The sequence below is a fragment of the Hippopotamus amphibius genome, chromosome 2 (assembly GCF_030028045.1).
Source record: "Hippopotamus amphibius kiboko isolate mHipAmp2 chromosome 2, mHipAmp2.hap2, whole genome shotgun sequence".
Classification (NCBI taxonomy): domain Eukaryota; kingdom Metazoa; phylum Chordata; class Mammalia; order Artiodactyla; family Hippopotamidae; genus Hippopotamus; species Hippopotamus amphibius.
Genome location: NC_080187.1, coordinates 195891269 through 195918800, shown reverse-complemented (window position 1 = coordinate 195918800; position 27532 = coordinate 195891269). Strand labels below are relative to the sequence as shown.

At 36.7% G+C, this 27532-nt stretch overlaps 1 protein-coding gene across 1 annotated transcript in view; it reads left to right on the top strand.

The window, feature by feature from the left end:
* WDR72 (WD repeat domain 72) overlaps positions 1–27532 on the top strand; it is a 203053-nt gene that overhangs the window by 119787 nt on the left and 55734 nt on the right. The window contains exon 17 of the mRNA XM_057719816.1: positions 2409–2604. Within this exon, the coding sequence (XP_057575799.1) occupies positions 2409–2604 (196 nt within the window). The remainder of the gene's footprint in view (positions 1–2408; positions 2605–27532) is intronic.

Here is a 27532-nt window from a genome sequence, read left to right as displayed (position 1 = left end):
TTCCTGGAGCTGGGATCGAACCCGTGACCTCTGCATTGGCAGGCGGATTCTTAACCACTGCGCCACCTAGGAAGCCCTCATCTTGTTTTTTAATGATACTCATATTAATTATTCCTGCAACATGCATTTGTAGCGGCAAATATGTCAAAAAGTTCCAAAATTTAACAGTTAAAAACAATGGTCTTGATATGCAAATCTAATAATTAGAAATGTTAATTGAAGTTGCATAAATCCCTGTATATTTTTAAGAAAGAATATTGATCCAAGTTGTTATGGAATATTATATCTAGTGGAGAGAGGACCTTCTAAATCACAGTTGTGAGAGGGCATCCATAACCCCATGGGAGCATATGGCCAAAACTGCCCATTCTGAGGGACAGACGATTGTCTGGATATACTACAAATCTGAGGATATCCTCCAATATCTTCCTGATTTTTATAGGTATGAAGAGAAGCAAGTTTCATATAGCTTTCTGTTATTGAAAACTCTCATCCTAGCCTCTCTTAGCATCACAGACTGTTTTATAAGTGTGGACACGAAGTCCCAGAGAAGTATGTGACTTCAGAGAAGTATGTCAAAAGTTGCATTTGTAGTGACTGTCACAGTCAGATCAGAAACTTGGACCTTCTCATTTTAGATTGAGGGCTCCGTATACCACACCATTCATATCTGGAAAGCAGTGCTATCAAATAAAATGTGTGACAAAATTAAAATGACATAAATTCAGTGCTGTAAAATTGACCATGAATAATTCATGTAGGTGGTCCCATCATAATATTTACATGATAAGCATGACTCACTTATTGTGATATAGAATAGTATATGTTAATAGATATCATAGCTAGTAGTTAATATACAATATATCTCAGCGTATGGATATTAATAAGCACGACTCATCAGTATCATGATGCATAGAATTATATGTTGGATTCATGTTATGAAACAGCTTTCACAGTGTTGAGTATCTCATCACATAATATGCATGAGTAAGCATCGCGTGCCTGCATTGTGACTGGCCACGCCATAGTGTTAGTAGATTTGGTTTGCAATAGTAATATCATATTTTTCATTAGCCTTTTCTCACAACCCAACAAAGCATTTGAGCGGAAAAGAATAAGGGGATAATCAGTGATCAGGAAGCTACTCTGATACTTTCAGGAAGCTCCCTATATTTAAAACTCTAGAATAGAGTTTAGAAACCAGTTCCTTCTGCTTTGGTAATTCACTGAGCATCTGCCATTAGCATAAACTCTCTGAGTGTCCCTGGAGCCTAAAGGTCTCACATGCTACCAGGACACGTAAAAGAGACTAAATAAATATTTAAATGAACACCTACTCTGTTTTTGGCACTAGCATCTCTAGATGGTGGTGTCCCAAAGCCCTATCTCTAGGCATCCTATGGGCAGACTGGGGATCAGGCAGAGGAGATGATGGCAATTATGGAACACGAGTCATCTTGACAAGAGGACAGGCTTTTGAAGGGAAAAGAGTAGGCATTGGGACGTGGCTATGTTAAAGGTTTAATTGTCAGCCAGAGAAGGATAATGGAAATGTGTCCCAAGTTCATCTAGATCAGCAGTGCCCTTCCTTTTCTCTCACTGATTCAGGTCTTGGCTTTCCTTGAACTCTACCTAACTCTTGGACCTTGCCTCACCTCTTACCAGGAAGAGGCTAAGGTAATGTCACTGGCTTTTTACTGAGATGTAAGGGTATAGATCTTTGGGAAGACATATACTACTCAGGATGTAGAATCAGGGGTTAGAAGGCCTGTCCACCATGTCTGTGTGGAACTTGGGATGTCACATCCCAGGTTCTTCATTTTAAAAATGAACATATTGGATTAGATGCGCTGTGGTAAATACCCCCCTTCCCCACCCCTCAACCACAGGTCCTTGACTGGGTATGTACATAATCGAAAGACAGACTTTGCAGTGTTTTAAGCCATGTAAAACCATATATACATACACATAGTTTAGTGAGATTTATTATTAAAGTCTTGTCTTTAACTTTCTGTATTAAATGTAGTTTAAATCAAGTGTTTTTAGCTAAATTGTGTTTCAGAGCTAGACATTAAGGAGCTAAACTTGTCTTTCAGAACAATGTGATATATTCAAATTTTCTTTATCTTCTGGTGTAAATGAAAATATTTTATGAGAAAGAATTGAGAACTCCTTTAAACTTTCCTTTTATAATCTCCAGATTTTTTAAAAGAACAGTATAATGATTTTGGTGCCAGTTTTCAGTAACTGCATTTCAGTTGTTTTAGATGGTAATTTTAGTGGAATGGAGCATTACAATTTATGTGAGACTTACTTAAGTGAAAATTCCAGGCTTTGAGTTTTGTATAAGATCCCAAGCATTTGTGATAATACTAAAAATAATTCATCAAAAAAAAAAAACTTTACAGGTAACTGAAGCAATACAAGCTGTTCTTCTGGCGGAAGTTCAAGAGCACATGAAGACCTTAAGAAAGACACCAGTCAACAGTGAATCAGTGTTTGTGGCAGAGAATGGTGACTATGAGATGATGCAGATCCTGCCAAAGATGGAATGGACCAAGGAGCCAGAGTTACAGTGTATTACAGACACTTTGCCTCTGCAAAGTAAGTGCAAAATTTATTGGCATGCTCTTTCATCAGAACTTTTTCTACTGCTCAGAACATGTTGAGAATGAGTTCACAGTATATCATTTCTGCAAAAACCAAGCCAAGTGCCCTGTTTCTGACCTATTCTGCTATCAATTTCCTCATAATTGTCATTTCTAATTCTAAATTCTATTATGATTAATAAATATTTTACAGAACAAAATTTGTTATTTATTAAAATCTTTTAGTTAAGTCAGTAAAAATGAAAACAGAACTAACAGTAATAACTTAATGGGACATACATTATAAGGATACCCTGATAATAATGGGTCCTAAATTTGTTTTCATTTGATACCATGACAATAGCCATGTGCCAATTATTTTTTCTTTTTGGGGAATAAGAGATATAGTACAAACTAAAATTGAACTGTTTTACAGTTGGACCACTTGATTCTTTCTATAACAAATTTTATCATAGTGTTTATGGTTTTGACTAGCAAGTGAATCTAAATTTCTACTCTAAAATGTCATCTGATTTTTCAGCCTGTTGTGACTTAAAACTAAAAATTAAAAAACAATAAAAAAATTAAGCAAAAATTTGATTTTCAAATTCATTAGTAAATGTTTGATGAACAAATACATTTATAATATAATTAAATATATATATTTGTCAGGAAAATATGTTACAAATTTACATGTTTCAGGTTGAAAGAGATTTTATTTGGGACTCCGAGAAATGTTGCTATATTTAAAAAGTTAAATCTTAAAACAGGTGTCATTCTTAAAAATGCATTATATTTACTTATTATTTTTATAAGATTACTGATTAGAGAGCATTATGCATTGAGAGGAGATATGTATCAGGAAAAGGCTTTTTCAGTGAATGCCAAAGATCAAAATAGATAGAAAATTTCCTAATGCCAACACAGTCACTGAAGCTAGTAAATTCAATAAGTAATTTGTTAAAACTCAATGGCAATTTCAAGTCATTTGTTTGCTTGTTGTCAAGAAATTAGCTTTAATTGTCTGGCAAATTCACTCACTTTAAGGTGCTCCTTTTTGATCATATCACATAATTGTAGTCGCATTACACTTTTTCAAGCAACAAGTAGAAAAATTCCTTTTTAAATTGATTTTCAATAACTACATTTGTGTTCTCGATTCACTTGGAGAGGCACCTGTAGTGTCATTTCATAGGTTTCCTCCAACTCTCCAAAGACAACTGGTGTCATTTCTCATGTGTTAACTCTCATTAGGTGGTATTTCTGTGCCTTATCCCTAAATTTAGCGTCTAACTTCCATTGGCCCATGGCCCTCATTTCTGGGTGAGAAATTCATGGCAGGCTATCGAGGTGAAACTTTTTAAATGAGTTTTGTTATCACACGGCTTACCCATTATTTGAAGTTTCACCAGATTGGGCCCTGTTCTGTCCTCAGTTAATTCTCAGATATAAGAATTATTAATTCTATGGAACTGAGTCTTACTGTGACTAAAAAATCTGGATCTTAATAGATATCTATCTTTTGATCATTATTGAGTGATCCTTTGCCACTGGTAATTAAAAGAAAATTTACGGTTAGCTTGTGATAAGAATTGGAACACAAAAATATTAAAGCTACTTTATATGCTGATGGATGAAATTTAGAATATTTCATTTAAAATAAATATAACATAGTCACAAAATAATAAGCATATATTTTCCTGGGAAATATTCCATGTAGGAAAATATTAACTACAATTGCAATTAAATAGGAAGCAGATAAACAAGCACTGAAGAGGAAAATTTCCAAGCAATATTATATTGGATATTAACATTGCCATTTTTTCCTCTTTTGAAAAAAGCTATTTTTTAAATTATTCAGAGGAACTAAGTAAAATTACTGGAAAAGTTTTAGACCTTTATTAGTGGTATATACTGCATTACTTGATGGAATTTTTAAAAATAAATAAGTAAAAAGCTATTTTATTTATTTAAAATGTCCTGGTTTAAAGGTTAAGAAGGTGGTGTACATGCTTTTCATCAGATATGATTATTCTTCAAATTTTATAGGCAGATTTACTTAGCCACAGTGTCACTGCAACACATATCATTTTATCAAATATTCTTATGATAAATTGTTTATGTTGTTTGAATTTATCAGGTCCTTGCTCACTTTTCCTCTGTGAGCTCCCCATTCCCTCATTTTTTTCTTTTTTTTTTCTAATTTCTTTTATTCTTTCTTGGTTCCTTGATTTCTTGATGCATCTTATTTGTAAATCCTTTGGAAAGTAACAGATGATTTTTTTGTACAGATACTCATAAACTTCTTTTATGCCAGGGCAAAGTATATTTGGTTTATTAGCATTATGGTAATATGACAATAATAGATCATAAGGAAAAAATAATATTAACAACAACAAAAGTTATTGTATTCTTAATATGCTGTAACACTAGGCTAAATACTTTCGGTATGCTAGCTCACTTTTTCCTTTTATTTTCACATAATCCACATGAACCCTAAGGCTCTGTTGGTTCCAACATTTGAGTTGTCTGTGTAAACAATTTTACAGTGTTTTTTTAAATGTCAATGTTCATGGAAATGAAGTCACAAAGTACAGCTGAAAAGAACTCTCTGGATTCCCATGATACAACCTAGGCTTTTCCTGACATAAGCCTCTGGAAATGTTTAGGTTGACATACTAATTATGTATGTTTCTTATACACATAAAAATAAACAGTATTTGAAAAAAAGTTCATCACCGTACTAGCTATCCTGAATGCCACTGGTGTTGTATATCTTGTACTTTGAGACACGCTTCCTATTGTTATTCCATTTTTTAAATGAATAAATTGACTTAAAGGAGGTATATGCCTTGTCTACAGTCATAGAATTACTAAAAACAAGGACACAAGCCCAGATATTCTCTTTAACACTGTGTTCTTATCCAATAAGCTGCATTTTCCATACTGGCAGCATGAAGGAAATTTGCTCTAAATCAGCCTTGATCTGAAAATTGAATAATTTATCAAGTGATTTTCTTAGATTTTTATTCCTCTCTCATAAATCATACTTTCTATTAACAAAGAAAATGCAGAATATTCAGTCATTGCCATCTCAGCCCTTATAATAAAGAAAATCACAAGGTTTCTTGAACTGTTTGTAAATGAGATGGAAATCAGTAAAGTGAGAATTGAAGCATGATGTATGTTTGAACTTTATAATTTGGTATCTTATTTTTCAGTGTTTTCACTTGTTACATTTCACAGCATGTATTTTATTTGAGGTCTTAATATTTGTGAATTAGTATTTTATGGAAGGGTCATGGATTTTATCTGAGTTTACATTTTTATAATGATTATATTGCTATCCTCTTTAATAAGAAATTATATAATTAACACTCACATTTGAGGCTAAGATTCATTGCTATAAAAAACAGCAATGGTTTCTATTATTAAAATGCATTTGAAAGTTATTTCCTTTTACTTTTTTAAAAAAATATTATTTGGATCAATTTAAACAAGTACTCTAAATTGTTCCATTAAATAAATTGGTTGAAATAGAAATGGAGGCTTTGTAGATAAAACTGTCACTGTAGAGTTACTGGCTGTATTTAAGCTCACGTTAGCTGTGTGATTGTGAAGATGATGCATCAGACATGGGTATCGCAAATAATCTTTATAATGTGCATCATTTTCAAAGTCTTATCTGCAAGATTAAACAATGAAAATGTGTTCTTTAAGTAAAACCATTATTTTGCAGTAAACATATACTCAACAGAAAAGTTTTGTGGTCCTGGTGGCCATCAGTAGAAGGACTGGCTTGGGACAGTCTTTGTCTGCCTGCTGAATTTCTCAGAAGGAAATCTGTCTACTTGTAGAAAGGCTTTGAAACATAGTGTCTGAATACCTTACAGGGAAACTCTTTCTTGACCATCTTTAGTTATGGTAAATGCATCTTCTTCCTCCTTTGAAGTCTTAAGGCTAAGTGAGAAGGCCAATGCATTCTTCTTTATAGCCACAGAAGTCATTTAGGAAATGTCTGTGTAAGACAAATAAGCAAGGAGCAGAGAAGTAATGGGGGGATCGTCACAGAATATCTTGTGCATCAGAGTGAGGGCTGAGGTTTTCTCTCTAAGTGAAATGGGAAAACATTTGAGCAGACAAAGGGTATATATTTTAATGGGATCTCATTGCCTGAATTCCAGGCCCTGGACAGAAGCTGGGAGACAAGTTAAGCGGCCATGTAATGCTAATACAAATGGTAGTGGCTTGGAACAAATATGGTGGCATGGATGGAGAAGGTGAAAACTGATCAGATTTTGACTGTATTTGAAGGTATTGCTGACAATATTTCCTGATGAATTGGATATGGGGGAGTGTGATAATGAAAATCTACATTTGCATTTTTTCTAACAAAAATATCCTTGATGCATAGATTGACCCCAGCATCCTGATTTCATTCCTATGTGGGATAGTGTAGTGTCGCACAGGACATTCCAGGTATGCTGAAGGAGAGTGGAAGACTCACTTCACAGAAGGCTGCCTCTGCTATGTTCAGTTTCAAGTGTCCCGGGTTAGATGACCTACAGATTTTATTTTCTAGTATTAACTAAACTAACTCTCAGAAAATGAGCATGTCTCTTGCCAAGAAACTACAGATTGAAGATAATTCTAATAATGCAATCTCTTCTTTTTTAAGAACCTTTATTGAGATACAGTTAACAGACAATAAACAGCATATATTTAGAGTGTACAATTTGGTATCCCAATCTCCCAGTTCATTACCCCCAACCCTCCCTGCTTTCCCCACTTGGTGTCCATATGTTTGTTCTCTACATCTGTGTCTCTATTTCTGCCTTGTATTTCCTTTTTCATAGTTGTTAGCATTTGCCTTATGTATTGAGGTGCTCCTATATGGGGTGCATATATATTTATAATTGTTATCTCTTCTTCTTGGATGGATCCCTTGATCTTTATGTAATGTCCTTTCTCGTCTCTTGTAACATTTTTTATTTTAAAGTCTATTTTATCTGATATGAGTATCGCTACTCCAGCTTTCTTTTGATTTTCATTTGCGTGGAATATCTTTTTCCATCCCCTTTCAGTCTGTATGTGTCCTTAGGTCTGAAGTGGGTCTCTTGTAGACAGCATATATATGGGTCTTGTTTTTGTATCCATTCAGCCAGTCTGTCTTTTGGTTGGTACATTTAGTACATTTACATTCAAGGTAATTATCGATATGTATGTTCCTATTACCATTTTCTTAATTGTTTTGTTTGTGTTTTTGTAGGTCCTTTTCTTCTCTTATGTTTTCCCGCTTAGAGAAGTTCCTTTAGCATTTGTTGTAGGGCTGGTTTGGTGGTGCTGAATTCTCTTAGCTGTTGCTTGTCTGTAAAACTTTTGATTTATCCGTCGAATCTGAATGAGATCCTTGCTGGGTAGAGTATTCTTGGTTGTAGGTTCTTCCCTTTCATCACTTGAAATATATCATGCCACTCCCTTCTGGCTTGCAGAGTTTCTGCTGAGAAATCAGCTGTTACCCTTATGGGAGTTCCCTTGTATATTATTTGTCATTTTTCCCTTGTTGCTTTTAATAACTTTTCTCTGTCTTTAATTTTTGTCAGTTTGACTACTATATGTCTTGGCGTGTTTCTCCTTGGGTAAGATAAATCTTGCCTGGGATTCTCTGCGCTTCCTGGACTTGGATAGCTGTTTCCTTTCCCATGTTAGGGAAGTTTTCAACTATAATCTCTTGCAATATTTTCTCGGGTTCTTTCTCTCCCTATTCTCCTTCTGGGACCCCTGTAATGTGAATGTTGGTGCGTTTAACGTTGTCCCAGAGGCCTCTTAGGCTGTCTTCAGTTCTTTTCATTCATTTTTCTTTATTCATTTCTGCATCAGTGATTATCATTATTCTGTCTTCCAGGTCACTTATTCGCCTTTCTGCCTCAGTTAATCTGCTATTGGTTCCTTCTAGTGTATTGTTCATTTCAGTTATTGTGTTGCATATCTCTGCTTGTTTGCTCTTTAATTCTTCTAGGTCTTTGGTAAACTTTTCGATCTTTGCATCCAGTCTTTTTTCAAAGTCCTGGATCATCTTCACCATCATTATTCTGAATTCTTTTTCTGTAAGTGTGCCTATCTCCTCTTCATTTAGTTGTTTTTCTGGGGTTTTATCCTGTCCCTTCATGTGGTACAAAGTCCTCTGCTTTTTCATTTTCTCTATCTTTCTGTGGCTGTGGTTTTCAGTTCCACAAGACGAAATACTACTGATACTGCTTGATACTGCTGTCTGCCCTCTTGTGGAGGAAGCTATCTAGGACTCTCATGCATGCTTCCTGATGGGAGGGACTGATGGTCTAATAATGCAATCTTAAGCAAATAAGATGTAAATGGCATTGTCGTGTGTGTGTGTGTGTGTGTGTGTGTGTGTGTGTGTGTGTCTCTGTGTGTGTCTCTGTGTGTGTGTGTCTCTGTGTGTGTGTGTGTGTGTGTGTGTGTGTGTGTGTGTGTCTGTGTTAATGTCCTCCTTTGAAACCTTTATTTTTGTGTACATTTTAGAATGGACTTAATGTTGATATACTAATAACATGTATATTGCTTATAAACAAATATACATATATTGGTGATGCGTGCATCAGAGTTTTTCCTTGCTATTTTCTGCAAGAAAGAATACCAACCACAGCCTTTGGGTGGACTCAGAAGGCAGATATGATTAGCTTTTGGTTACACAGGGTTGGTAACTTGATATTCTATATTGTACACTGTGCTATCTCCAAAGCTTTGAATACATCTTTATGCATCACTCCTCTATGCCTCTATGTACTGATCCAAGAGTTGGTGGTACACAGAGAACTAATTGGAAATCCCCAAAGACCATAAACTAGCAGAAAGGTAACAATAAGTGTGTCAGATGCCACAGAAGAGTCTGCAGGAGCACATCCAGTTGGTACCTAACCCAGACTTTGAGGTCAGAAGTCTTCTTAGAAGAAGAGATGCTTAGTGCAAGACTTGAAAGATGAACATCATTTAGCCAAGCAAAAGAAGTTGGAGTAGGAGAAGACATCTGTTTGCTAAGACCACTAAAGCCACCTATGTCCTTTTTTTCCTCCCAAGAATTATCTGATCCATACACGCATAAATGAGGAAACTGAACATTAGACAGAAACCTATATGTCCTTAATTTCTTCTCTGGGGAACATCTGTGTCGTCTTTGAATCTCATCGTGCCAACAACGCCTTCCTCTCCTAATCCTCAGCCTTCCAGAATAACAACGATCGTGATCATGATGATCATGATAGTAACAGTTAACACAGCCGTGGCTTGGTATGTTCTAAGTGCCTCACATACCTGAAATTATTTGATCCAGGCAACAATTCTGGGGGGATAGGTAGTATTGTTGTACCCATTTTATTGATCAGAAAATAGATACAAAGAAGTTAAGTAACTTTCCCAAGGTCTTATTACCAACAGCAACAGAACTGAGAGTCAAACCCAGGCAGTCTGACATCAAAATCTGGGTTCTTCATTACTATCTGGCATTTCCTTCCAATTAACCACTATTTTCCTTCACTGTTTCTTAATTCAGCAAATGTTTGCCAAGTACCTCCTATATGACAGTTACAGAGCTAGGTGTAACCCATGTCACAAGGCAGCAAAACCCTGGGTATTTTGCATAACAACAGAGGAAATACTTTTTTGAATCAGTTAATCAGCAAATATCAAATACCTAATTTCTATTAACCTTTGGATGAGACACTATAAGCTGTTTCACTAAAGCTGTGCTTAATACTACAGACTTTTGTTTGGAATATAAATTTATATAAATATAAGTTTTAGTGGTTAAAAATTAGAAGGTTTTATGCCTGGGAACTGGAAATGCCAACTGGTAAACACTAGAAATGAAAAAGATTTGGCATATACATATTAGTCAAAAAGGGTAAGGGTTAGCAGTATGGGAGAAAGAGAAGTAAATATTTAAAGTTTCATTTTTATAGATTAATTTGAGTCATGTAATAGACTTAATCTTACTTAAAAATCAAGATATTCATGTTAGATGACAATTTTACATATGATAAGCCAATAATTTAGCACCTAGGGTACATTACATACCTTTCAAAAAACAGTGTTGCCATTTGGGTTTAGTATATGTTCTGTCTTATTTTTATCTTCTTGCAAAATAGATGGAGAAATTTTATCATTTCCCTTTTCCCCATATAAATTCTTCTGAACTTCTCCACTGCGTCTGCCCTCTCTGTATCATCTTAAAGATTGCCTTGCCTTAGAAAGACTGATAGAGTTCACTGCTCTTTTTACCAAGCAGTTTCATCTTTCACAGAGATTGAGATTGATGATTTTCATCTTGGCATATGAAGAGCTAGAGTATTGCATTGTCTTTTTTCCTCATGGGCAATCAGAATGCCAACCTGGCCCAGCTGGGCAGAGACAGTAGCATCAAGGAATTGAGTTAAATGTTTCCTCGGTAACAGCTGTGCAGGCACCACTTTATGGATTATTGTCTGCATACCCATTTAAATTTATTGACAAAGGAAAAGTGATCTAGATTCTCTCGCTGATATCAATGTGTTTTGCACTATTGTTCTCCAAACTGAGACTGGCCTCCCAACACTGACCTCTCAAGGACGGGGTCGGGTCTATTTATCTTTTTCCCTCCCATCACCTGGGATGGTCCTTCACCTAGTAGCTGGTAATAAGTGATTATTGAGTGGATGGATGAATGGATGGACTATGCGGTAGCTTGTACTAGAGATCCAGCCAACTCTTAATTAGACAATTGCTTTTCTTTGGCAGCCAGGTACAGTCTTGAATGTATACACAAAAATTGTGTTTTCTAAGCATCACCATCCCAGGATGATGTGTGTGCACACAGCAGGCTCCCAAAAAAAAAAAATTAAAAATAGACACATGAATGAGTCTGGCTTGTAACCATCCAGAAAGTTTCTTTCCTGATGATTGATTATTTGGCTCTTCACTACTCATTTTGTCATGATCTGGTTTCAATCTGATGTTTTTAGAGAGCCAGGAGACTTGCCTGAAACTCATCTTCTTATTCTTCATTCAGCTACAGCTTCTCTGGGGAAGTAGTTAAGGAGCTGCTGTGTCAAACACTGTTTCCTCAGTATTTGGTTTCACATCCTGGGTTCTGACTCATCTGCCTCTCTTTGGATTGCTGGCTTATTCGTGACCTCTTGTAGCCAACAGCCCTTAACATTGCTAAGGTGGAGCTCTGCTTACAACCTGGCTCCCTTGAGTCAGCCTCCTCCCTATGGGATCCATTCCTACTTCTGAGCCTGGCACTTTGTGTGATATTAGTTCCTCCATCAAGTGCAATTCCATAGCCAATATGGATATGCATTCCTAATTCTGGAAAAGATTCTGATACAACTAAATTCCTTGAGAGAAAAAGCGGGGATTTAGTCAGCTTTAAATTCTCAGCAGATAGTACAGTGTCTGGCACGTGGGAAGGCAATTGCTAGAGAAATGGTGGTTGAGGGGAAAAACAATCCATATGTTCTCATGCCGTTGGAATACCCCATTCCATCAGAATGTTATTCACCTTGCTGGTGGGACCATTATTTTTCCATTTTAACTTGCCAATATATCTGCCCAATTTTCACCCTTGGAACAATTTGAATAACTTCAAAACATCTGTTACTAAGCACTTACTATGTCTAAAGTTCAGTGTAAGGTTCTGAAATTTTTTATTACATCTTTATACATTTCTCATATATCCTTCTAAATAGTCTATATCATCTAGCACTCTAATTGTTTGTTTATTTGCTTTTCTTTTCCACCTCTCTGAACTCCTTGAGGGCAAAAGTTGGAACTTATCAGTCTTGTGCTCCTAGCACCTAAAGCATTACACGGCTCGTGATGGGTGCTCATTAAACGTTTGTTGCCTGCGTGAGTGATAAATGACATTGATAGACAGGTATCAAAGAACTCTGCTCTAAGGCAGAATGGAAGAAATACTAAATAATATGTTAATTGTTTGTAGGTAGAAAGAGAATGGAAAAGATCGTTATAGGGATGATGGTTTTCTTCTAAAATGTTAATCCAGAGGCATTTCTTCAAATTTATATATTTAGTTCTGGGGCAATTTATCTGTCTAGAGAGCTACCAGGACAAATTAATGCCAACGAATGTTTGAAGGCAAAAAACAAGGCAACCCCGGAGAATAAGCTACAAGAGATGAAGACAGCTAGTTCAAAGAAGAGTTGCTACTTTTTCTTTTACTTGCTGCAGATGAACATGGGCTCCTTATTCATATCTATGCAGGAACACCTGTCCTCCAGCCAGGCAGTCCTACTAATCTGAGGCAATGTAGAAGCACCCCTTAGTAGCTGAATATACATAAGAACGTGGTAACTGTGAACAATCTTCCAGCCGCTAAGGTTTCTTCTCATCAGAATGAAGTTGGTCTTGAAATTTTAGAAAATTTAAGTGTGATATTTCTCAACTCTTTCTGTCCTAGAATGGACTGAAATATTGCTAATATTTTGTAATGTTCCCTTTCTAATTCTAAAATGAAGTTCTTAAGTAATATAACCTACCTACACAAATAATTTATATACAATTTAAAGGATAAAAAAAAAGAGTAAGACATTTATAAGAAAAATATATTGGTAGGTAAAACCTTAGGCATCACTCTACTAAAAGATAGAATAAAATGCTGACCAGGAAACATTTCATTGTTGAGAATATGACAGCTGCCAATGCAGACCCTGCACACTCATGATGGTGCTGTCAGTGACATCAGTGTCCAGATGGATTTTTCTTGGTGAAGTTCTGGACAACAAAAGCAGTGAAATATGGTCATTCTTTGATATACAGGGTTAGTGTCCTTTCTAGGAAATGGAGGGTAAGCGGGAGCGGGGGGATGAATTGGGCGATTGGGCTTGCCATATATACATTACTAATAAGAAAAAAATAGCAAATTGTATACTTTAAATATATGCAGCTTATTGTATGTCAATTGTATCTCAATAAAAGTTCTTAAAGAAAAAAAACGAAAGAAAATTGAGGGTATATTCAAAACCTTGAAAGATCCCTGTGTGTAAAATAAAGTTAGGTTCTGGACTCAAGAAATTATAAGCAGGGCTTTCCCTTCCACAAACGTCCAGTGGAAAATTTGGAAATCGTGTGAAATATCAGAACAATTTTTTCATTGCGAAAGACTCTCCTAAGCACTGCAGGACATCTGACATTTCTGGTCCCTGCCCACTAAATGCCAGTAAGTGTCTCCATAATCACTGGGGAAACCGAAGGTCCCTTGCTGCAGCAGTTTCCAAAAGCCTACCTCTAGGGGGCAGTACCAACCCTGTTGACAACAAAAACCTTCGGAAAGGGATTCTATATATTCTGATGACTTTCTTTGTTTCTGTCCCTCTCCCCTCTGAAAATGCATAGGGAGTTGACGGAATTAGGAAACCCCAACTAACTCAAGAAGTTTCTTCCTTAACTTCCCCTTGTTGCTCCTTCCTTTGTACTCCATGTTGTTTCTACGTTGGTCATAGTACTTCCAAAGATGTGTAGTCCTATCCTATCATTTTCATCTTTGTGTCCTCGAAGCCTGGCTCTGGGCCTGGCAGAGAGTCAATATTGCTGGCTGATTAAATGAGGGGGGCATGTTACTGACTACTGAGCATTCTCCAAGGAAGTCATTTTTAAAAAGTTGAAAATTTATTATTGACATTAAATTATTATTTTACAACACAGAATAAACACAGCACATCTTAAAATTTAAAAATTAGATGACCTATCTTCTAATATTTCAGTTGAGCAAAACTGGAAATGAGAATAATGGATGAAAGTGATACACAGGTAGGTTCATTTAAATGTTAGGAACATAATTCCAAAATCTTGGCTTAGAACATATTAATTTTTGATATGTCTTATCTTTAAAATCCAATATCCCATTGGTACTTAAAGCATATTAAGATTATTTTTTGAGAAGTTTATAACACCCTTTGACATAGACAAAGTATATCCCTTGGTATCTCTACCAGGGTAGGGAATAACCAGTCTGATCAATCATCCAGCTGGTCAGTCCATCCATCCATCCATCCATCCATCCATCCATCTGTTTACTCTACCTCTTTGAATATGTTATGTTATGTGTTAGGTGCTCTGTTTCCCAAGCTATCTACCAGGAATCTGAGAAAAATATGATGTGCTTTCTATTTCCCAAAAAGCAGAGTCCTATAAACATGATGAGGCCACAATGTGGTACAAGATACTAAAGTTCACACTGCTGTGGAAGCATGGAGAACCACCAATTGCCTGGGGATGATTTTTAGAGGCTTCACACAGGAGTAAACATTCGTGTGTGCTTTGGAGAATAATGGCATGACAGACATGGAAAGACACACTGCTTAGATCACTCTACAAGAGAGGACGATTTGCCCAAAGGTGAGGAGTGTGGCCAGCTGACAACTGATGGTACTTCCAAGATTCATCCATGAATTGCAGCAAAGGTCATACTCTTCCTGGGACAATGGCTGAGCAAGGTGGTGGTACAAGGGCCTACCTATTTCCCGTTCAAACAGACCTCCTCTAATGGCTGATTTTGTTCTGGAGTTTCCTTGGGCTGATGGAGACTCTATCAGATCTGCGTAGTGAACAGAGAGTTCCTTTCCCAATTCTGTTTTTGCCCTTATTCTTTCTCAGGTGTTACCCCCTAGTAAGTCTTTTGCATTTCTAACTCCATCTTAACATTTGCTTCTGGGAGGACCCAACTGACACTGGTAGAAAAGAGCTTGGTGCAAGAAGGGTATTTCAGGCAAAAAGAATAACATGAGGACAGACACAGAGGTATACAATGTGGTCCAGTCCGGAAACAGGGATAAATTTAGTGTGGTCAAGGTACAGGAAGTGAGGATGCTCCAGTCTGGATCTAGAAGGTGAGATACCTAGAATGTAAAGGATCTGTCAATGGGCTTTTTCTTGAAAGATAAAGGGAGCTATTACATATTATTTTAAGAGGAGAAGTGAGACGTTTCCAATGCAAAGTAGACAGTGAAGAGAGCAGGAGATGCAAAGAATCCTTATGTTCAAATTTTGTCAGAGTATCTCTCTGTTTAGTATTTATTTGTAAAGCAATATTTCTTTTCCTTAAATTTTTTATCACCTCTTCATGAAATTAAGTTATTTAGACAGAACATTAATGCTTTATGTCTCACATAGAGAAAGAAAGTATGTTCACATTATATAGAGGAGAGAAATTTTGTCTCCCTGCTTTTAGACCAAATGACACTGAATGTCTTTCAGGATCATCAGAGTCCAGGTCATGTTAGTAATACCTTCAGAGTTGCTGTGGTTCTTGGGGCTAATTTGAATTTATTTCTCTTCCTTTATATTTGTTCACTACCTTAACCTCCCACTCTTTTTGAGTCAGTTTTTAAAAGTTTCCCAGCTTGTATTTGTACAATACTTGGTCTGATTTCTCATCTCCTTTGGATGCATTTGGATCATTTACCACATATCAACAAGTTTGGGTTTCACCATTCATTTCTTTTCCTTTTTTCTGTGTATGGATTTATGTAGACATTATTGACCACCTTTTCTACCAACATCCTTAACTGAAACATTAAGTAAGACCAGGCTTATGAAGTGTTTGCTATTAGACATTTTCCAGGAATGGGATATATTATTTCTCTTTACCACTTAAAAAAAAATACTTGATTTAATGAATAGAATTTTAGCAAAGCAAGGTAACTTTGAAATGTGCTTTTCCATGTGTTTATATTAATGTCCAATGAATAATTTCAAAGGTTAAACTTCATGATCCATCTCTTCAAACCATCTACTTAAGTCTAGAGTCATTACATCATTTGCTTTATGCCAATGATTTACGTTTCTTTCAAACTGCTGAGATTGGGCAGTATCATTTATTTTTTATATGACATACTCTGCACTATGAAACCGAGTTTCAGAACGTAATGGCACAAATACCTGTAATGCAGTATAGAATTGCCTACTCACCTGTGTGAATCAGTAAGGTGTCCATTAACACTTGTCTGGGGTTCTCATAATACTGAAAGAAAATGAAAGGTTTTAATCAGTCGTTTTTTGTAGCAAATAAGTCAGGGGAATTTCTAGGTAATAGTAGTGCTCAGATAACATAATGTGTCTGTGTTTAATGTTGAGGAATGCAAAGGAGTTTTTAGAATTTTCTTAGGGCTCTCCTATTTCAAGCTCTCCAAATTAGCTAAAGTCTATTCATAATGTACTGTGCAGAAATGTTCATTTTAGGACTGCCAAAATATCTATTTGACCATTATTTTCAGAAACTAAAAAAAAAAAAAAATCAAGTGGGTCTTTTCAAATAAAGTGAGTCTTTGCCCATTTCAGTGAAAGGAAAACCAGGGCATGAAAGGCTTAAGGACTTTTGCTATATTGATATGACTTGTTGGAAAATGGTCTTAGACTAAATTGCATGCTCTTATTTGCTAATCTCAGATTTTTTTCTGTAAATCACACTCATGGGGCATCATGTACAGAATGGACTTTATAAAAGAGTAAGCTCATTTATTTATGCAAATTCATGTGTTTCTCTCCAGCTAAATCCCTAGGAGGATATTGCCATTTTTATGTTTCCAATGGCTCATTTTAAAGGAAAATATGTTACACATGTTTAAAAAATGAGTTAAACCATTTTTACTGTTAATGGCAATCCACTGTTATGATATTCATATCATAAAAACCAACTCAGTCAAAAAATAGTTTGATGAATGTAGTATGTTTATAAATTGAAGATAGTGATTTCATTTCTTCCATAGTAAATTTGCTTTACATATTGGTTTATTATATATATTCACTTGTATTACAAATATTTCCAGTAAGCAAACACAAATCATTTTTATATTTAGCATTTAAAATGTATCTTAACTTGAACATTAAATCATCTATTAAATATTCAATTAAAGTGGGTTTTGATCCATTTTTTAAAATTAGTGGTCAGGTATTCGGGAAAACAAGCTTGCAAGATATTTCTAAAACACAATTCACTTCGTTTCTTGTTCTGTATATTTTGTCAGAGAACGCCTTAATGTAACAGAAATCAGATTTGGTGTGTATTTTTACACCAAATCAAATTGTGCAGGCGCCATCCTCAGCTTTCTCCAAAACATTATAAAGGATAAGATTCCACCATGATATAGCTTAAGAAACAAGTACGGCCCTGGAAGAAGTCCATACATGGAAAGTGAAGCTACAGGAGAGTATGTTTTACCGGAAAAACCACGTGTCTTATAACAAACACCATTACAGAACTGGATTTAAAAAATAAGTTTGCTTAGCTAAGTTCTGTCTTTTTCTGGAATCTGTATGTAAGGCATATATGCTGTTTCTAGTTGTTCTGCAGGCATAAATCGTACGTATAAAAGGTACTGAAAAAAATGTAAGAATGAAACTACAATATAGTAGTGACTAATGGTATAAAGCACTTAGATGCTCCAGTTATAACAACTATATGAAGAGGGTGAAGGCATCATAAGTCATTTTATTTATTACAATTGGCAGGTTTCCCTTCCTAGTTGTATTGAATATAGTCTCACTTTCCCTGTCTTCTCCTTGCCCAACCCTCAATTTCTGAAATTCACAAGCCATAGTTATAAATTTTAATATTCTTAATCTATTCTTTTAATGTGTAATAGTAATCTAAAATTATTAATTCCTTTTATCAGATCAGCAATGGAAAAGGTCAAGTAAACCTTCATAGGCTTTTTTAGAACACAAATTCTAAAATTTTCCATTTCCGATTCTTAGAAGAGAGATCTATGATCTGCCACTATATACATAGTTGCTGAAATACCAGAAAGTTACTACAAAATAATTTCTACACTATGAAGTGAGCTAGGTTGTCTTCACCTCCGTATTGGATTTTCTACACAGCCATAACTGAGAAGTTGCAAAATGTTAGAAAAATAAAGCCAAGCTTCACCAATAACTTCCATCTCGTGTGTAAAGCATAAACATTTCTAAAGATTTTTACCACTGACTAGCCTCTTTTTTGTTATTTAAGAAATGATCTAACTTGGTGTTTTAAAACTTTCATAAGTAACTGAATCTTTTGTAAACCTGAAATAATCTATCAAATTCTATGAATTATGAGATATGAAATTAAGACAGATGGATGACGGTCATATAAACTTTCGGTATCAATATCCAATTCACTTTAGTATATTGCTTTGGATACACTGTAGTGAAAAAATTATGATTCATCCTAGTAAGCAGAATAGCACTTCAATAGCACTTGCTTGTATAATTATACGAGTGAAACTGCCTACTACTAACAGTAAAACACACACATGCAACCTCTTTAATCAATGATACATTATAAATTTAAATACAAACCAGAGATTAATCTTAGATCTGCATAGAAACAGCTGTTTGGCAGCATAAATCAATGTGTTTATTGTTCCCAAGTTTATTAAAGTTAGTACAAAAATTTGCCTTTTAAAATCACAGTTCTTTAACAATAGCTATGATATATATATTAAAGAGAAATTTGGATCAGACAGTTATGAATTCCCTCTGAGAAATGCTGAAATTCCATGAACACAAGTTAGAAACCACTGGACAGGGTCATGAGGAGAGAAGCTGTATCATTTCTTCTGTCCACCCCTGAGCCTAGTACAAAACTGCAGCAGTGCAACAAATGCCTGCCTAATTACCTCAATTTCATTTTTTCCAGGGACCCTTTTAGTTGTATGCTTTATTTTTAAAAAGCATAATTTGAATAACGTGAGCTGGTGACTGGCCGCCTCCTTTTAAGACTCAAGTTATAAAATTGCAAACCATGTCACCTAGGAATGCACCTTACATTTCCCAGTGCCTCAGTTTAGTGCCAGCTGGTGCCAAGCAAGCTGCTGACTTGCACAGAGAGGAATTCCAGGAAGTCGTCGGAGCAGGCCATTTTCCAATAATGCTCCCTGGCATAGACTCAGTTCAGAGCTCTTTTACAAATGGCTATTACACTGAGATCATGATGAGATTTCCTAGAAGTACACGCAATGCTTTTCACTGAAATTTCCTGATTCAAAACTTTTTGTAAAAACAGAGATTTTCTCCTGAATTCTTAATGTCACATAATCATATGTCAGTACATTTGAGTGTCCCTTTAAGGTATGAAAGTGGTTAGATCTCTTAGAGACAGACTTTTTAAAATTAAATTATTATTTTCACTTCACATCATTTTGTTTTAGATATTTAGCTTAAATCATATTGGATTTTTATGTCTTTTTTCAAGATGGTCGAAGAGCACAGAAGTACTGAATTATTAAAGATCTCTATTAATTCTGTCAATCATCAACAGTCACTGAAAGTTTATGGTGGGCAAATGTTGCAGTAAGTGCTCTAGACATGTGGGCAGCTGTCTTGAGTGATCTCAGGTTAGACTGACCTATCGGAGCCTACCATAGCACTTGCCACTTGAAGAATCTATAGCACATAATAAAGTTCTTCAGGGATAGATGTGATCACCGTGTCCACAGGGTAAAATCTGGATGAGGAGAAATAATAGAGTCCTCAGGTCTGCCTTGGATAAGGACTAACTCCAGCTATTGGCTCCCATTCCTTGATCTTCCTATTACAGGCATTTGGTGTTTACTTGATTTTTTTTTTTTTTTTTTTTTTTTTACAGAGGAAAGAGAAGGAAAAAAAAAAAAAAAGGTTAGACTTTATTACCCAGATTCTGTTTTTTTTTTTTTTTTTTTTTTTTTATTATTTTATTTTATTTTTTTTGGGGGGTACACCAGGTTCAATCAACTGTTTTTATACACATATCCCCATATTCCCTCCCTTCCTTGACGCCCCCCCCTCGATTCCCCCCCACCCTCCCTGCCCCAGTCCTCTAAGGCATCTTCCATCCTCGAGTTGGACTCCCTTTGTTATACAACAACTTCCCACTGACTATTTTACAGTTGGTAGTATATATATGTCTGTACTACTCTCCCGCTTCTTCTCAGTTTCCCCTTCACCCCCCGCCCCCTCCCATACCTCGAGTTCTCCAGTCCATTCCCTGTATCTGCTTCCCTGTTCTTGTCACTGAGTTCATCAGTACCATTTTTAGATTCCGTATATGTGAGTTAGCATACAATATTTGTCTTTCTCTTTCTGACTTACTTCACTCTGTATGACAGATTGTAGTTCTATCCACCTCATTACATATAGCTCCATCTCATCCCTTTTTATAGCTGAGTAATATTCCATTGTATATATATGCCACATCTTCTGTATCCATTCATTTGTTGATGGGCATTTAGGTTGCTTCCATGTCCTGGCTATTGTAAAGAGTGCTGCAATAAACATTATGATACAAGTTTCTTTTGGGATTATGGTTTTCTTTGGGTATATGCCCAGGAGTGGGATTCCTGGATCATATGGTAGTTCTATTTGTAGTTTTTTAAGGAACCTCCAAATTGTTTTCCATAGTGGCTGTACCAACTTACAGTCCCACCAACAGTGCAGGAGAGTTCCCTTTTCTCCACACCCTCTCCAACATTTGTTGTTTCCAGACTTTGTGATGATGGCCATTCTGATTGGCGTGAGGTGATACCTCATTGTGGCTTTGACTTGCATTTCTCTGATGATGAGTGATGTTGAGCATCTTTTCATGTGTTTGTTGGCCATCTGTATGTCTTCTTTGGAGAAATGTCTATTTAGGTCTTCTGCCCATTTGTGGATTGGGTTATTTGCTTTTTTGGTATGAAGCTGCATGAGCTGCTTGTATATTTTGGAGGTTAATCCTTTGTCCGTTGTTTCATAGGCAATTATTTTTTCCCATTCTGAGGGTTGCCTTTTAGTCTTGTTTATGGTTTCTTTTGCTGTGCAAAAGCTTTTAAGTTTCATGAGGTCCCATTCGTTTATTCTTGATTTTATTTCCATGATTCTAGGAGGTGGGTCAAAAAGGATGTTGCTTTGATGTATGTCAAAGAGTGTTCTGCCTATGTTTTCCTCTAGGAGTTTGATAGTGTCTGGCCTTATATGTAGGTCTTTAATCCATTTGGAGTTTATTTTTGTGTATGGTGTTAGGAAGTGTTCTAATTTCATTCTTTTACATGTTGCTGTCCAATTTTCCCAGCACCACTTATTGAAGAGGCTGTCTTTTTTCCATTGTATACTCGTGCCTCCTTTGTCAAAGATAAGGTGCCCACTTATGTGTTTGGGCTTACTTCTGAGTTCTCTATTCTGTTCCATTGATCTTCCTTTCTATTTTTGTGCCAGTACCATACTGTCTTGATCACTATGGCCTTGTAGTATAGTTTGAAGTCAGGAAGCCTGATTCCACCAACTCCATTTTTCCTTCTCAAGATTGCTTTGGCTATTCGGGGTCTTTTGCGTTTCCATACAAATCGTAAGATTTCTTGCTCTAGTTCTGTGAAAAATGCCATTGGTAATCTGATTGGGATTGCATTGAATCTGTAAATTGCTTTGGGTAGTACAGTCATTTTCACGATGTTGATTCTTCCAATCCAGGAACATGGTATGTCCCTCCATCTGTTTGTGTCATCTTTGATTTCTTTCATCAATGTCTTAAAGTTTTCTGCATAGAGATCTTTTGCCTCCTTAGGCAGGTTTATTCCTAGGTATTTGATTCTTTTTGTTGCAATGGTGAATGGGAGAGTTTCCTTAATTTCTCTTTCTGCTCTTCCGTTGTTAGTGTATAGGAATGCAAGAGATTTCTGTGCATTAATTTTGTATCCTGCTACTTTACTAAACTCATCAATGAGTGCTAGCAGTTTTCTGGTAGAGTCTTTAGGGTTTTCTATATATAGTATCATGTCATCTGCAAAGAGTGATAATTTTACTTCTTCTTTTCCAATTTGGATTCCTTTAATTTCTTTTTCTTCTCTGATTGCTGTGGCTAACACTTCCAAAACTATGTTGAATAACAGTGGTGAGAGTGGACACCCTTGTCTTGTTCCTGTTCTTAGAGGGAATTCTTCCAGTTTTTCTCCATTGAGAACAATGTTGGCTTTTGGTTTTGCATATATGGCTTTTATGATGTTGAGGTAATTTCCTTCTATGCCCATTTTCTGGAGAGCTTTTATCATAAATGGATGTTGAACTTTGTCAAAAGCTTTTTCTGCATCTATTGAAATGATCATATGGTTTTTATCCTTCAATTTGTTGATATGATGTATCACGTTGATTGATTTGCGTATATTGAAGAATCCTTGCATCCCAGGGATAAACCCCACTTGATCGTGGTGTATGATTTTTTTAATGTGCTGTTGCAGTCTGTTAGCTAGTATTTTGTTGAGGATTTTTGCATCTATATTCATCAGTGATATTGGTCTGTAGTTTTCTTTTTTTGTGACATCTTTGCCTGGTTTTGGTATCAGGGTGATGGTAGCCTCATAGAATGAGTTTGGGAGTGCTCCGCCTTCTGCAATATTTTGGAAGAGTTTGAGAAGGATAGGTGTTAACTCTTCTCGAAATGTTTGATAGAATTCGCCTGTGAATCCATCTGGTCCTGGGCTTTTGTGTGTTGGGAGATTTTTAATCACTGCCTCAATTTCTGTACTTGTGATTGGTCTGTTCATGGTTTCTATTTCTTCCTGGTTCAGTCTTGGAAGATTGTATTTTTCTAAGAGTGTATCCATTTCTTCCAGGTTATCCAATTGATTGGCATATAGTTGCTTGTAGTAGTCTCTCATGATGTTTTGTATTTCTGAGGTGTCCGTTGTGACTTCTCCTTTTTCATTTCTAATTCTGTTGATTTGCATCTTCTCCCTTTTTTTCTTGATGAGTCTGGCTAATGGTTTATCAATTTTGTTAATCTTCTCAAAGAACCAGCTTTTAGTTTTATTTATTTTTCTTATGGTTTCTTTCCTTTCTTTTTCATTTATTTCTGCTCTGATCTTTACGATTTCTTTCCTTCTGCTCACTTTGGGGTTTCTTTGTTCTTCTTTCTCTAGTTGTTTGAGGTGTAAGGTTAGGTTGTTTATTCGATCATTTTCTTGTTTCTTAAGGTAGGACTGTATTGCTATAAACTTCCCTCTTAGAACTGCTTTTGCTGCGTCCCATAGGTTTTGGGTTGTTGTGTTTTCATTGTCATTTGTTTCTAGATACTTTTTGATTTCCTCTTTGATTTCTGTAGTGATTCCTTGGTTGTTTAATAGTGAATTGTTTAGCCTCCATGTGTTTGTATTTTTTGCAGTTTTTTTCCTGTAATTGATATCTAGTCTCATGGCGTTGTGGTCTGAGAAGATGCTTGATATGATTTCAATTTTCTTGAATTTGCTGAGGTTTGTTTTGTGACCCAAGATGTGATCTATCCTGGAAAATGTTCCGTGTGCACTTGAGAAGAACGTGTAGTCTGTCGTTTTTGGATGGAATGTCCTATAAATATCAATTAAGTCGAGATGGTCTAATGTGTCATTTAAAGCTTGTGTGTCTTTATTTATTTTCTGTTTGGATGATCTGTCCATTGATGTAAGTGGGGTGTTCAAGTCTCCCACTATAATTGTGTTACTGTCGATGTCCCCTTTTATAGCTGTTAGCATTTGCCTTATGTATTGAGGTGCTCCTATATTTGGGGCATAGATATTTACCATTGTGATATGTTCTTCTTGGATGGATCCCTTGATCATTATGTAGTGCCCTTCCTTGTCTCTTTTAATAGTCTTTACTTTCAAGTCTAATTTGTCTGATATGAGTATTGCTACTCCAGCTTTCTTTTGACTTCCATTTGCATGGAATATCTTTTTCCATCCCTTGACTTTCAGTCTATATGTATCCCTTGGTCTGAAGTGGGTTTCTTGTAGGCAGCATATAGAAGGGTCTTGTTTTTGTATCCATTCAGCCAGTCTGTGTCTTTTGGTTGGAGCATTTAATCCATTTACATTTAAAGTGATTATTGACATGTGTGTTCCAATTACCATTTTCTTAATTGTTTTGGGTTTGTATTTGTAGGTGTTTTCCTTTTCTTGTGTTTCCTACTTAGAGAAGTTCCTTTAGCACTTGTTGTAAGGCTGGTTTGGTGGTGCTGAATTCTCTTAACTTTTGCTTGTCTGGAAAGCTTTTGATTTCTCCCTCAAATCTGAATGAGATTCTTGCTGGGTAAAGTATTCTTGGCTGTAGGTTTCTCTCTTTCAGGACTTTCAGTATATCCTGCCATTCCCTTCTGGCCTGCAGAGTTTCTGTAGAAAGGTCAGCTGTTATCCTGATGGGTTTTCCCTTATATGTTATTTGTTGCTTTTCTCTTGCTGCTTTTAATATTTTTTCTTTGTGTTGAATTGTCGTTAGTTTGATTAATATGTGTCTTGGTGTATTTCTCCTTGGGTTTATTCTGTATGGGACTCTCTGTGCTTCTTGGACTTGGTTCATTATTTCCTTTCCCATGTTGGGGAAGTTTTCCACTAGAACCTCTTCAAATATTTTCACAGACCCTTTCTTGTTTTCTTCTTCTTCTGGGATGCCTATAATTCGAATGTTGGTACGTTTAAGGTTATCACTGAGGTCTCTGAGGCTGTCTTCTAGTCTTTTTATTTTTTTATCTTTTTCCTGCTCTGTGGCGTTTATTTCTTCCATTCTATCTTCCAACTCACTTATTCGTTCTTCTGCCTCAGTCATTCTGCTGGTTAGAGCATCTAGAGTATTTTTAATTTCAGTTATTTTGTTATCCATTGCTGTTTGTTTTTCTGAGTTCTTATGAACTGTTTCTTGTACTTTCTCTAATTTGTTATCGAGATTTTGTATCATTTTTACTATCATTACTCTAAATTCTTTTTCAGGCATTTTTCCTATTTCCTCCTCATTTATTTGGTCTTGTGGGTTTTTTTCCTGCTCCTTTGCCTGCATGGTGTTTCTTTGTTTCCTCATGGTTGTCCAAGCTTTTGGGGTTGCTTGTCCTGGTGATAGAGGTGTTTATAGAAGACTGTCCAAGCCTCAGACTAATGTCCAAGTATTGGATTAGACGAATATTCAGTCTAGGAAACACATACATGTATAAGACACACAATTATTGAATCCGTTAGGACATAAGGCTCTAGAAAGACCTGACAGAACCCCAGTGTGCTATCAGATATTCAGAGAGAAACCCAGCAGAAATTGACAACTGAAACAGAACAAATCAGAGACAAAAGCAAAAGCAAACAAACAACAAATAACACCCTACACATACAAACATCAATCCAGGGAGATTTTGTAAGCTAGGATCAAATATAGAAATGAGCTGGAGTACCACCAGAGAGAATGGAGATTCTCAGAATGTAATTAGACAACTGTACTAAGAACTAAGATAAAGACAAAACCCTAATATTAATACCAAGGCAGTGCATCATCTGGAGAATAGAGCAAGGAGTCTGAGCAGACCGATAGTGTTGCTTATAAGTATGTTAAGATAAAATACACTTAAAATGGCTGGAAGAAAGGGGAACAGAAGAGCATAATGTGGTTGGAAATATGCAAAGAAAAAGAAAGGAATAGAAGTGTATAAAAGAAAGGGATGAAAGGAAAGTATGAAAGATATTTTGTCCGTACTACCAAAAACTTAGCTAGATATAGAAGTATTTTAAAAGGCAAAAAAAAAAAAAAAAAAAAAAAAAAAAGAGTAAAAAATATCCTTATAAAATTATGTTGTAAAACTTGTAGATCCCTTAGGGCTAAGATCGTATTTAATAAATCAAAAAAAAAAAAAAAAAAAAAAGAGAAAGGAAAAAAAAAAAAAAAAAAGAAAAAAAAAAAATCCAGAACTGATCCCCGAATGGACCAGTTCAATAGGTATTGATACTACTATTTCTGTTTCCTTAGCGTCTCAGCTGTAAGTGTCCTTTTCCTTGCCTTGGGTTTTTTTTTTTTTGCATTATTCTGTGACCAGCAGAGGTTCCTTTATTGTTCGTCTGTAAGCCTCGGTGTGTGGGGAGGGAGAGGGTGCAATAGTGGCTCCTTCTCCTGGGAGGGAGTGAGCAGTGGCGCACTGTTGCTTCAGTCAGGCTTGGAGGTGCCTGTTGCAGAGGGCGCTGGTGGCTCAGGCGTACACAGAAAGTCTTAGAGTTGGGCCTCTCTCGGGGTTTTTTCTTTTTGATGCTGGTTTTTTTTTTTTTTTTCTCTCGGCAGCCTCCCTGCTGCTGGTGTTGCAAGGAGTTTTAATCTAGCCCCGCCCGAGCGCCTGAGGGTGCTTGTTATCCCTGAGCGCCTTATGTGGCCCCGCAGGGCGTCTCTGCGCTGCCTGTTGCAGAGGCGCAGAAAGAGAGAGAGAGGCTATGCGTGCGGCTCCTCCCCCCCGCCCGGGAGCCTGCAGCCTCCAGCCGCCATCATGGCCGGGCAGCTCTCAGGGATCGGCACTCCTCTCCGCGGACCTCCTCCCTCCTGTCCTCTCGGTCCGTCACCCTACCGGCAACAATGTTTCTCAACCTGAACCAGCTCTCCGGTTCCCACGCTCCCGCTCCTGGACCCTCCGTTCAGCCGCGGATCGATGTCTTGGTCCGGGAACGCTGAGCTGCGCTGCGGACCCTCCGTATGTTTCTCACTCCCTCCCGTCTGCCACAGCTCCGCCGCTTCACCCTCTTTGAGCCCTCGTAGATGCCTCCCTACCGGCTATGTCAGGTTCTCCGCAGCCCTTTCCAGTGTCCGAGGCCGTCTGCTGGTGTTCAGCTGGTTCTCTGTGGGAATGACTGTGTCCTTCCGTGCATTCCCAATGCATCTGTGGAGAGGGATGCACTCCACGTCTCTCTACTTCGCCGCCATCTTTTTCTCCTCCTGTTTACTTGATTTTGAATATCCTTATGGTGGGTGAAGAGAGGGATGTTAGAGGTTAATGTAGTACTTGGCATATGAGTGGTACTCAGATAATGGGACTCATAGGACCTTTGAGTCAAGATCATTTGGAGGTCATTGAGTCTAAGCCCTTTGTTTTCCTGCCTAAGAACCTGAAGCTCAGAGAGGCCCAGATATAGCTAGTTAAGGAGGGAGACAGTATTCAAACCTAACCATTT